Source organism: Falco biarmicus, chromosome 5 (assembly GCF_023638135.1).
Source record: "Falco biarmicus isolate bFalBia1 chromosome 5, bFalBia1.pri, whole genome shotgun sequence".
Lineage (NCBI taxonomy): Eukaryota > Metazoa > Chordata > Aves > Falconiformes > Falconidae > Falco > Falco biarmicus.
In genome coordinates, this window is record NC_079292.1 from 83,819,191 (window position 1) to 83,831,445 (window position 12,255).

At 46.7% G+C, this 12,255-nt stretch overlaps 1 protein-coding gene across 2 annotated transcripts in view; it reads right to left on the minus strand.

Moving 5' to 3' along the window:
- A2M (alpha-2-macroglobulin) overlaps positions 1-12,255 on the minus strand; it is a 30,842-nt gene that overhangs the window by 4,712 nt on the left and 13,875 nt on the right. For both annotated transcript variants that reach the window (XM_056341803.1, XM_056341804.1), the window contains exons 15-29: positions 11,949-12,098; positions 11,121-11,291; positions 10,352-10,493; positions 8,665-8,773; positions 8,089-8,317; positions 7,692-7,818; positions 6,837-6,958; positions 5,426-5,477; positions 4,843-4,926; positions 4,279-4,455; positions 3,686-3,770; positions 2,407-2,563; positions 1,990-2,064; positions 1,536-1,701; positions 340-563 (exon numbers count right to left, since the gene is read on the minus strand). In XM_056341803.1, the coding sequence (XP_056197778.1) occupies positions 340-563; positions 1,536-1,701; positions 1,990-2,064; positions 2,407-2,563; positions 3,686-3,770; positions 4,279-4,455; positions 4,843-4,926; positions 5,426-5,477; positions 6,837-6,958; positions 7,692-7,818; positions 8,089-8,317; positions 8,665-8,773; positions 10,352-10,493; positions 11,121-11,291; positions 11,949-12,098 (2,070 nt within the window). The remainder of the gene's footprint in view (positions 1-339; positions 564-1,535; positions 1,702-1,989; positions 2,065-2,406; positions 2,564-3,685; positions 3,771-4,278; positions 4,456-4,842; positions 4,927-5,425; positions 5,478-6,836; positions 6,959-7,691; positions 7,819-8,088; positions 8,318-8,664; positions 8,774-10,351; positions 10,494-11,120; positions 11,292-11,948; positions 12,099-12,255) is intronic.

Consider the following 12,255-nt stretch of genomic DNA (forward strand, 5'->3'; position numbering starts at 1 on the left):
AGCCTTCACTCCCTTGCCACAGGGTGAAGCAGCAGCTTCACGGGCACCGACGCACTGCAGTGGGAGCCCTCTCCAGTGGCACAGACACACGTCCCTTGTGTCCCTACTGTCCTGCCCCACTGTGTCAGGAAAACCAGGTCATTAATCAAAGCATCCGTCATTTCCAGAAGCGTTACCTGAGATACTGGCCTCTAGCCTCTTGGGGACGTGGCAACCATGGTAAATACCGCAGGGCAACAGCCCCTGCCCTGGCAAACCTTACTGTGCTCCCACCTGGGTCTCCGGCACTTCTCGTCTTCTGACGTTGATGTGTGAGGTCGCAGGAGGGAAGCGGCTCACCTGGGTGGAGGAGAAGCCTCCGTTGGGGTTCTGTTGACCGCTGATCCACTTTGCAATGAGAGATGCGAATGACAGCTCCTCCTGGGAAGGTGCTGGCTGCGTGGTGAGGTGAGCAAGCAGCACGTAGGCTGTCATCTCCACTTCGGCAGAGGGAGCTCGGTGGCGATAGTATGGGAGATCAACCTCTGGCTCTTTCCCAGGCCGCTGCCAATGAACAGACCCATCTTTCCAGGAGGCAGGGAGCGTGGAGACAAGACAACAAGCAGTTAGTAGTAATTATTGCAAGGGAGTCCTTAGTCTGCTGCCAGGCCAGCTGGGAGGACGGAGCCTCCAGGACGCATCTGTCATGTGGGATGAAATGGGAAGTGTTAGACAGCTCTCTGCTTGCTGCGACTAGTCTGAGACCGCTGAGACCGCTTTGTCCTAGACTCCAGATTCACACAGACATTCATGGGCTTGAGCACCAGCAGAGCACCAGGCTGGCACTGCTTCCCTTGTTGAGTCAAGCTGCCGGCATTGGGCAGTGACAAGCTCTGTGAGGCAAAATGACCCAAAGAATGTGACCAGGGCTTGACAGTCAACCTGCAGGCAGAGAAGGCAAAAGGTGCTGGCCATTCTTCCTTCACAACCCTGCTACCCAATGCTCGGGCAAACCCACTGTCCGGCCTGACTCTGGCAGGGCGCTTCCGAGTCATTACGTGATTTCCTGCAAGACTTAGAACTTATGCTAAGGCCTCCAAAATGAGGTGCATGTTTGTTTTCTCTCTCAACACAACCAGCTCATCCCTGATCTATCATGTCTTGTGCTGTGCACGGTCAGCTTTGTTCTCTGTTGAGCACATGCACTGGAGGAAGGAGTGGCCATAAACATGGCTAAGCCTTTGCTAAGCAGTGCGTGGTGCGGCAAGAGGAGCTGACTGAGGAGAGATGCTAGCAGAGCTATCCTTTAGTGCAGCACTGGTGGGGATGGTGCCTGGTGCTTCCTGATGAACTCCCTTGGAGCACAGAAGTAGGACTGGGCACTGAGAGGGAGCTCTCAAAAATGCAACCCCTTTGCACAAGTCTTTCCTCTCCCTCCACCTTTCCCTACCTACACAAGCCAGTTCCTACAGCCATTGCCCCACCAGCCAAAGGCATTTTTTTCTCAAGGGAAGATCTTATGCCAGTGAAAGAGATGTCCCGCCTGGAGCACTCACCCTTTTTCACAGCTTCCTTTTCAAGTGAGCCAAGCAATGCCTTCCGCTTGTCCTCCTTGCCTGCCAGGGAGAAGGCATATGCCATCAGAGCCTTGGTGTACACGTGGTTTTCTTTCTCATCTGCTGCTGTTTCCAGGCAGAAGAGAGCATTACGCACCACTGAGTGCTGGGGAGAGATAACCTCTGATTAGAAGTCTGGGGAGAAATTAGGGTTTTGCCTTACTAATGGCACATCATTCCCATGAACTCTGAGGAGGCGTCTGCCAGAATGAGGTCTAGGAACATGTAGGGTACAATGTGTTCCAGAAATGCCAAAATTGACAGCTCATGATTCTTTTAACACAGGGCTCAACAACCCAGTCCTTTTTGCAATTTGGAGCAAATTCTAGGCTGTACTGTGTCGTCATAGACTGACACAACATAACTGACTGAAGAATAGGGTGCAGCCACGTACAGTTATAGGCAGAGGGATCTCCAGCAATGCGATAGTAATGTAGGCCGTCAGTGACACCTCGTTGTCCACGCCTCCCTGCAGGGAAACACAAAGGTAGATGGTGACCCCACCTAGCTTCTTACCTTCAGTCTTTTCTCCCACTCCAGTGGGAATACTTTATCCTGCATTGTAGACTCTTAGCTTGCCTCTTCCCCCTTGCAGCTGATGTGGAGGTATCAATACCACTTCCAAAGTGCAGGTTAGACTTTGTTCTCCTTCCTATCGTGGCAATCATACCGAATGCCGTCTGACTCCCTAGTGCTTGCCATTGACGTGGGAATTTCCCGTCTGCCTGTATGCTCTAGAAGCTCAGCTGGACCCATCTGACTTATGGTTGAGTTCTAGCCTCACAAAAAACCAACCAGGTGGACACGTTACCTTCATGGCATTGTTCAGGAGTGTCCCAGAACTGTGGAAACAGCCATTCTCCTTCTGTTTGTAAGACAGCCAGACCAAAGCATCCTGGATGTGCTTCTCATCTATGAAGATGTGAGGCCGGGCCTGGGCAAAGGACTTGAGGACAAAGGCCGTGAGCCTGAAAGGAAGAAAGAGCAATGTGGAAGCCTGAGCAGGCCTTGTGTTCATCTCAGGTGACAGGGCCCATGTGGACATCATTTTTCTGGAGAAAGGCAAGAAGGCCTGGGGAACTGTGGGCCAATTAGTCAGATCACATACATTTTATATCTTCACCTCAAAAAATCATTCAAAAACCTGCTTCCTACCTTGATCTCTTGTCCCTCTCTTGGACCACAAACTCTGTGATCCCTCTGTGTTGAGGCTACAGTTTGAAGGACAGTGATTGTTGAACTATATCTGAAAAAAATCTCTTGGGAAAAAGTAGAGAATTGCATGCCAGTTAGCTCAACACTTGAGTAACAATAGTACTCAAAATGACAATGTAGAATAATTAAATCCCTGTTAGCTCATGGATCTACTGACAGGACTCTTGCACTAGAAATCCATGCCTCATGGGTTTCCCAGAACTCCTCAGAGTTTAAAAGTAAAGAAGAACATGTCAAAAGAGTTTTTGCTAGAGTTGTTACAAACAATTATGGAGAAGCCAACATACCATCAGGAGCCAAGTACTGTTTCAGAAACTAAAAGCAAACCAAAGGTGATTAAATCATCCATTCTTATCCTTACCTAAAGTTGAAAATGTATGACAATGATATGCTGAAACAAAACTTTTCAGTAAGACGCATAGGCAACACATACAGTCCTCCAGGCTGCCTTTGCTTAGTAACACACAAACATTCTTGGAATAAAACATACAGTACTGCTGTTGGATTATCATCCTTTCCACTTATCTAGAAACACCTTTCCCAGCAGCCTTCTCAGCAGATGCTAGTCTAGAAGAGCTGCCACTGCAACTCTTCAGCCCTTCTCAGTCAGGATGTGAAATCCCTGCTATGCTTTTTCCCTGATTTATCTCCATTTCCTTCTTTTCTGCCATGGTCCTCATGCCTGCTGGTGGGAGGATGTGCTTCAGCTACATAACTGGCTGATGCAACCTATTTCATCAAATAGAAGGCAGTGCAGGGACCACTGGAAAGACTGCTGGTCTGCAACAGCATTACTGTCATGCAGCATTTATTATAAATGTGCAGGTGAGAAAGAAAAGCATATAGGGGAGGCATAGGCAACATTGAAATCTCACCAGGTGTTCCCCTGCTGTCCATAACGTGGTCCAAAGGTACTGTAAGAGCCATCTGGGTGCTTGTAGTTCAGCTGCCTCTGATAACCTGCATATGGAGAGTTAAAGCAAAATTCAGATGCCAAAGAAAGTCTGCTGAGGGAAGGGGAAACAGAAAAACAGCTGTATCAGTGAAGGCAAAAGAGAGAAGAGTAGGTCAGTCCTATCCTAGCTAATAAGAAGTACCGTTACATCCCCACCTCCACGCACTGCTTGCACTGCATGAGGACAAGCAACACCTGCTGTTCTTCAGAAAGAAGGCAGGACATGTTGATGACAACAGACAAGTCACTGTAGCAGGTCATCTGACAGCTCTGCACTGCATTGCAACCCAAGACGGAGCAGAGAAAAGTGGGTGCAATGATCAGGTACTCTAATGCTTAAGTAACAGAAAACTATAAAGGAAAAAGCAGTGAAGGGCCTTCTCAGGCACACAGCAGAGACATCTGTGTATGACAGAAGCTCTCTTTCCATGTCTGGCCAACATTTGACGGAACCATCCCAGGTAGGATCTGGAAAAAAGCCAAAGCAGAAGCAAAAGCCATGTCCCAGCTCACCGCTCACTAAGTATCCGATGGCCTTGGATTTGACCTCCTCACTCAGCTGCCCTGTCTTGTTCAGGTAGTCCAGGACGTAGATGTTGGGTGCAAACAGGACCATGTTCTGCTCCCCACAGCCAAACGGCATCTGCAGGAGCTGGTGCAGGTTCTGCATGGCAGTGCCCATGATGTCACCTGGGAAGCAGGAAATAGCAGAGGGATATTAATAATACTCAGAGCTGGCTATCAGAATCAGAGGGAGATACTGAATGAGAGAAGCAGAAGATGGCAGAGAAACACAAAAAAAATCTGGATCTATAAAGATCCTTGAATGAAACAGAACATCAAAGAAAATGGAAAAAGGTAAATGAGAGAAAATTTAGGAAACTAGAAGAGAACTCTGAATAAAAGGACATGCAGAAACGGGAAAAGGAAGAGCACAACTGGAAGGGAAGATGCTCAAGACAGAAGAGATGAGACAGGAGTGAGGTGTGCTGGAAACCAGAAGAAAAAGCTGTGAGGTAGGAGGCCAACACAGAGATAAAAACAGCATATGGTTCTTCTGCCAGGCTGCTCACTCACCCAGCACTGAGAAATATGCTCTGCCTGAGTCTTGTACCACATTTGAGGGTAGCAACAGGGAAAACTTCTCTTTCACAGGCGCTCCTGAGAGAGAAACAAGTCTTAAACAGCTTCAGTGCAGTCCCAAGGGGAGGGAGCCACAGTGAAACAACAGGAACGCTTCCTATTAGAAATGCCCTGACTTCAGTCACTTCGTTTTTCCCTGGCTATAAGGCAATCCCTGCATGAAACCAGCCCCAGCCACTGTTAGGCACTGGAGATTGCATGTCTACTTTTCCTGGGTGCACTAGAAAACAGGAGACAGCACTTGTAACTCCAGTGTTAGCATACAAGAAAGCAGGGATGCAGTCATGCTAAATCTGTCCTAACTCATACCCTGATGCTTAGCCAGGATGGTCCATTCTCTAGGGCTTTCTTCTCTCTTACATCTCAGGCTCCCAACTGATGGGGCATGTTTTGATTACCTAAAAAAACCAGCCTATCTGGAATATGATAAAGGCAGCACTATCTTCCTCCTCCAGGCACATCCCACCCATCAAACCACACAGGAGCAAATGGAAAGGGTGGAGAGAGCGGGCTTTACCTTTCACACAAAGCACAGAGTTCTGAACTGTTTCCTTCTCAACTCCTTCAGGCTTGGGTGGGATGAAGGAAAACAAGAGAGGTGACAAGTTAGTGAGACAGGAAATACAGACAGAGCAATCCTTAACAAGGGCAAAGGGATATGTGAAAAGTGAATGAACTGAAGAAGGAGAGGCAGTCATTAACAATCCCTGAAATAGAGAGCTCTGAAATAATAATTTAAGCAAATAAAAGAATATGATCCTAAGTGACGGGTGTTGTATGTGGAGGAAGAGCAGGAAGAGGAGAACACTGCAGGACTATCACATGGATGACCTGCAACTATTGTACACAGCGAGAGATAGTTAACATCCTTGTAACAAAAGGTACTGCAGCATTACAGCAAGTGCTTTTGTTAACAAAAGCTCACAGTAGCTCTGGAAGGCTGTCCTGAGGAGACGCCTGCAGTGCTATTTATCATAAAGCTGTGGATGTTTGTGGGGGGCAGAAATAGACATTATTCTAACAGTTTGCTAATATTATGTTAATAATAGAAAGGGAAGATGTACACTGTCATATCTGGTGACACTACTGATACCATAGAAAATAGTAGGCAAACATTAAGGGGTTTTATGATACAGAGAAAAGCTAAGAACATACAATCTACCTGCCAGATTACCACACCCAGTACAATAAATTAGCATTTTCCTGTAAAGGATGTGCAATGCTGCCCTATATAATTTCCTTCTGTACCACATCACATCAGTGACTCTTCTTGCCACAGGCAATGGATAAGCTGTAAAATTCTAACACGTTTTCATGGACTGTTATAATAACTGGAGTTTTGAGGGGACTTCTCTACAGGCATCAAACTCCCACAGGTGCTTGTGAATGCCTGACCTTCATCCTGGTGCCACGCTACGGTAGCATACCAGAACTGCACAACGCTCAGCGTAAGAGGCTGGCCACAGCTTGGCCACTCAACTGCTGAGAGGCGGCATGTGCTGACTGGCAAACTTACTAGGGGTGTCTCAAAAGGAGGAAAGAGGGTGTAAAGAGAGTGTATTGGAATAGGAGGTGACAGGTAGGAGATAAAGGGAAGGATGGACTGGAGTAGGAGTCCTGCTCCAGTAGGGGATAGGGAAAGTCTAGCATACTGGGAGAAACACTGCACGCCATTATTAACCTGTAGTCTTTATGCAGCTGTGCCAAAGTATAACAATGATGTAAGACCATCATAATGCCACACTGCATAATGATCCCATAGAATCATAGAGCAGCCCAAGTTACAAGGGACCTTGAAAGATCATCTGGTCCAGCCTTTCATGGGAAAGGGAGCCTAGACGACTTTTTCTAGCATCCTGTCCAATTCCATCACAGCATAGGCTCTAGCCCTAGGAAAGGTCAGTTCTCCCTTCCCACAGCCCACATACCTCCACCAGCAGCTGTCTGATGACCGTGTCCTTCCGCCCTTTCTCAGGGGTCTCCACAATGACATTCCCGCAGGGCTGCTGGTTCTGCAGCGCCTCAGTGCTCACCGATAACTCCACCTGCCCTGGAGGGAACAAGGGACACAGGAGTCAGCCAGCCCTGCCAGGCAACAACAGGCAACAGGAGTCACTGCCACGCTTCCAGGAGTTCCAACCTGCAGGCTCACAATGGGGATTTTCTATCACACCTGGGCCCTGCTTCTTTCACACAAGACCATAGCTATCTATATCAGAAGCTATCCTGGAGCAGACGAGCTGCACTGCCATGGAAAGGTGACTCTATTTTGATGACTCTTTTACATAACCTGGAACACCACAGTGGTGGACTCACCAGCCCCACTGCTGTTCAGCACACTGCTACCCTGCATGCACGCCACAGCTGCTACCACAGCACCCTGTTGTTAGCATGTGCTAACAGTTTTCACAAAGTGAAAACAAAGTATGAAGATCTCATGGGGCAATCGTCTAATCTCTGGGAGGAATGGAGCTGACAGAGCAGCCCTGCTGGCCAGCAATGTCTCTGGCTTCAGAAGATGCTGTCTAAGGGCTGTAAGGCTTGGTGGTACTGTGTGTGGTGCCAGACACAGTCTTGGTCACTATGAGTCCACCAGCCTTTGCCTCCAAAATAACCCCACATGAGACAGACACTCAGCTGCAGTGCTTCCCAGGAAACTATGTTGCTTTAACACCCATTTATGTTGGGTGCAAACAGGACCATGTTCTTCATTCATTCACACAAGAATGGGAGGAACAGCACAGAGAAACTCTCCCTGCAGTTTTCAGGGGAGAGACCTTTACCTAGAGATTTGGGAGTCACCAGCCAAGCCACAGTTTTCCTCCCATTCTCACAAAGACAATGAGACTCTTCCTCCTTTTCCACTGGAGTAGCCAGGAAATGGGTTGTCTGAGCCAGAGTCACACTGACCTGCCAGTTATAGAGAGAGGCGCAATGAGGAAAGCGTGATTGTAAGAGCTGGGGAGCTAGGAAGCCATAGCAATGGCTATTTCTTCAGTAGCAAAGGAGAAGGGAGCTGGAGTTGTAGGTTTTGCATTTGGACTATATAGGAAGAACAACATAAGAATTTCAGGGTTGAAGGATCTAAGGCTACTCAGAGATAAGATACGAAGGCTAGGTGAAGGCAAAAGGTGTACAAGAAGGTACACAAGTACAGAGAAGGATTTAAAATTTCCTTACCCTGATGCAGGCGGACAGGTAGTTGAATACCGTGGCTTTCAGTGTGAAGGACTCACCACGCACTACAGAGTAGGGCATGGTGAGCTCTACAAAGAAGGGCTGGAAGGCTCTGAGGGACACTGTTGGGGACAAGCCAAAGCCTGTCTCTGCCGAAGTGCAGAATGCATTGGCTTTCCACTCGGTGATGGTGTCAGGGATGGTCACATCTAGATCAGCATTTCCCTCAGAGCTGGTGAAGCACAGAGAGTAAGGACAGGAGGAGGATTTTTATGGCATTTTAGTGACTATCTGTACCCCTTTTGACCCACTGAACAGCACTGCCTGTGTGAATGTTGAGGCACAGTATGTCTGTTACTGAAGGACCACCCCACACCTTCTTCCAGACCCACAACCATTCCTTGGACACACCTAATCACGGCTGAAGGTAATTCCATCTCACAGGATGGCCAAGTAATCTCTGCAAACAGTGAAGGACTTTTTGGCATTGAAAAGTCTTGACAAACATGCGGGGATTCATGTTTTCACCTTATAAACCAGTTTTACTAAAAAAGAAACAACTGGCCCTAAGGTGCTCACCTTGTAGATACTAAACTCCAAATCCAAGTTTCTGGGAAATACTTTCGGACTGTCTCCGTCACTTCTTCACGAGTGCTTGACCTGGCATAAAATCTATCTGACTCAATGCCTGAATGTGATGAGACGGAAAAGAAATGAACTACTGATAATTCCAAACAAGCAAGATCTACATCAGCATCATGCTTCAGACCGAGAAAGCAGCAACCTATGTGGCAATCAGAAGCTGTGCTGGCAGCAGATGTTTGCTGTGGCTGTAGTGAGCCCTGGTACCAACATCAGTGAAGCTTCAGGGTCAGGGCTTATTAGCCAGAGGGGCTAGCCTTCCATTATTTCCATCCCATCAGGACAGCTAGCAATGGAGTATCCCTCTGTTGCACTGTTTTTTGTAGGGTCACTGTGTCGAAAACCACCTCCCTGCCAAAGTTATAGCCTCCTCAAGAACTAGGCTGAAGATGCTCAAACTAAAAAAACGTAGTTGGAATTTGGGAAGGTTAAAAAAAGACTTTTTGACTAAAACAAAATTTTCGTGTTGAAAAACTATTTCCAATAACATATTCTGAGTTTGGGATTAAATTTGGTAAAAAATAAGCCTTCAGCTGAATTTGGTTTTGAACAACTGGAAAACAAAGATGGGGTGAGTGGGACTTGTTTTGCTTGGCTTTTACAAACAGAAAGAGAAATACACCCAAACCCATAAAGAAGAAAAGTTATTATCTGAATTCTAGTTTTTATCATCTTTACTTTGGCTTAATTAATTTCTGTGTTTGGGTAACAATTGTGTAGCTAGCAAGTATCCATACTACCTGCACAACAGGCACCTCCAGAGTCTGAGAAGGAGTCTCAGGGCATGAGTGAAAGCTGCTATCAGAGCTGTATCACATAGCTGACAGGTGACTTGCTTATATTTACCTGTCACGGTATGTCAGCTTTCTTACTGCTGCTTATTTCAGTTTAAAATAATTTTTAAAAAATTTATCCTGCATCTTAGAAGTTCATGTAAGAAGTTGAAACGGTCTTCAAACTGGACATGTACAAAAGCACAGGTTCTCGTGCCAAGGAAAAACTCTGAATCAGTTACCCAGCTACACTAACACAGATTTTCTAGGATATTCCCCTTAACGTGAGACTCTGGAGGATGATACGACCAGTTCTGTTGCCCGAACAGCTACAGCGTAAGAGTTAAGATAGCCCTTAGAAATAGGGTGGGTCCATTTCAGACTGCAATGCATCTTACCATTCTAAGCCCCTAAAGTCTACCAACTTGCCACTGAAAATTTTGTCATCTGGTTTTAATCATACATAAAAACGGGTGAGTCAATGGGGACAAACTGAAAACTATATTGGAGACCCCTTAAGTGATAGCTGGGAGAACAAGTCTACTGTAAAAGCCTAGCGAACAGAGAATTTAGCAGCAGAATAATATCCTGCTCTGCCAGAGTCTTTGAAAACCACCCGGTTCTGCTGACTTCTAATACAGAGTTATCAAAGCTTGTCTGTAGACCTTCACAGTGCAGCAAAAGAGATAAGCCCTACACTCATGCAGAAGCTGAAATCTGTGAACCCACCAATTCAGTACTACTTCCAAGGGTTCAGTTCAAAACCCAAGCTCTTGTTGAAGTATTCAGACCAAAATACAGACAGGATATCTGTTCAGAACAGAGGTGACAACAAAACTCAGTTCCTTTACCGCTTGTCCTCATTTCATACATAGGTGGTCCAGACATGGCTGAAGGTGATGCAAGGCCAGCTGCTGCAGGTATGTAATTCTCAGTGCTGCAATACCAAGGTTTCCTCACCTTGGTATTTGTGAAAAACTTTAAACCCATTTCCTATGGGAGAGAAACCCAACATGGTTTTTTGTAACTGATTCCTATTAAGGTTTACACAGCAGACCTGACATTAGTATTATGCTGCCTTGAAAGGAGAAGCTGTTACTGTCTGTGGGCTGGACCTTGAGATGATCCCCCTCAGCCTTGGGTCTGGGTGCCTGAATGGCTCAGAGACACCAAAGGGTAGACCCGCTCTGTTTCTAGGGTACTGGTTCCAGTCCAATTCCAGCCCAGGGATCAGGATGAGCCAGAGAGTAAATAATAGAGTTTTCTCTCTGGAAGGAAACATCTGTGGCTACGATGCAGCTCAAGGACATATTGATTTATTTGAGGTCACTGTAATGGCACAGGATTATTTACCTCCCACAAGAACCTCATTCCAAATCAACCTCAAAGCTTTTCCTTTAAGAAGAAAACTTCGAGATTGATTCCTTTTCCACCAAGTATAGAGCAAAGCTGGCAAGACAGGTGAAGCTTATGACTCACCGAACTTGCCTCTGGATAGAAATTAGTGTTGGATTATTCCAATTCATAAACCCTTCCCTCGCTGCGTTGCATCATGCCACAAAAGGCTTAAGTATTCTCAGTCCTCCCTCTCCACTCCCTAACCATGCAAGAGGGCTGTACCTTTAGGATGCTATAAGTGTCCTCTTCATTTGTCTCCACTACGGGAGAATAGGTGATCCCATTCAGAACTATGTTCTTCAAGGGGATGCAATTCTCCAGGGGCTCCTCCAAGAGCATGTCTGGACCATGGTGATAGTTACGCAGTTCCTTCACTGGCAGCAAGTTATACACCTAGGCAGAAAGAGCCAGGGTATTTGGCATTTTCAGTGTCCACTGTCACAAAACACAACTGAGGGATTTGGATGCAAGCACCAGAACAGTCACATCACTGCACATACATCCATATTGCTGTGGTCCTCCTTGTGGTGGGAGCAATGGGAATTTGGGAGTCAGAGATACTTCCTCTTTTGTTACTGACAGCATGTTACTCTGGTTATTATGGCCTAAATATATAAAAAATGACACTGGCCAGCCCATCTGCAGTACTTTTTGTCCGTACGCAGGGATTGTTGTTTGCAGCTTGGCATGAAAGGAATAAAAACCTGGAAGTGTCAACTTCCAGATGTTACTCCAAGAAAGTTAATCCATGGCTGGAGAGAATAACTGAAAAATTATGATCAAGCACACAACAGTGTTTGGCTCTGGCCAAGAGAAGCAGTTCCCTTGAAAGAGTTTCCTAATTGCCATCCCTACAGTTGCACAAAACCCATAAGAAACAGCTGCTGCCCAGTTCTCATCTTTTTGCCCATTGGAGGAAGACGAGGAACAGTGCAGGGCAGCTTTCCTGTGTCAGCACTGACAAGAAGGTCTGTTCACTGTTTCCACCCCAGCACTGGGCTGCACTTGCTTTGACCAGCCTCTGACTTGCTCCACAGACTAAGCACTTACAGAGCTGGGTGACAGGTCAGCTTCTGGCTTCATGAGAAGAACACTCTTGTCCACAGCACGGACAGCGCAGAGGGAGTTTGGAGAGGCTCTGAACAGCAAGTGAGCATCAGAGGAAGGCAGGCCTTCAGAAGGAGAGAAGCTTAAATCCACCTGTAGCCACAGGAAAAGCTATGTCACAAGTGCCCTACCCTTGCAGGACTTTTCCCTCCAGTTGAGTGCATTGGTTCTAACCTTACACATAGATACACACACACCCTCCCCCCATGCCCTCTGTGCTGCTGCACAGCGGGGTTGCCTTCCTGCAATG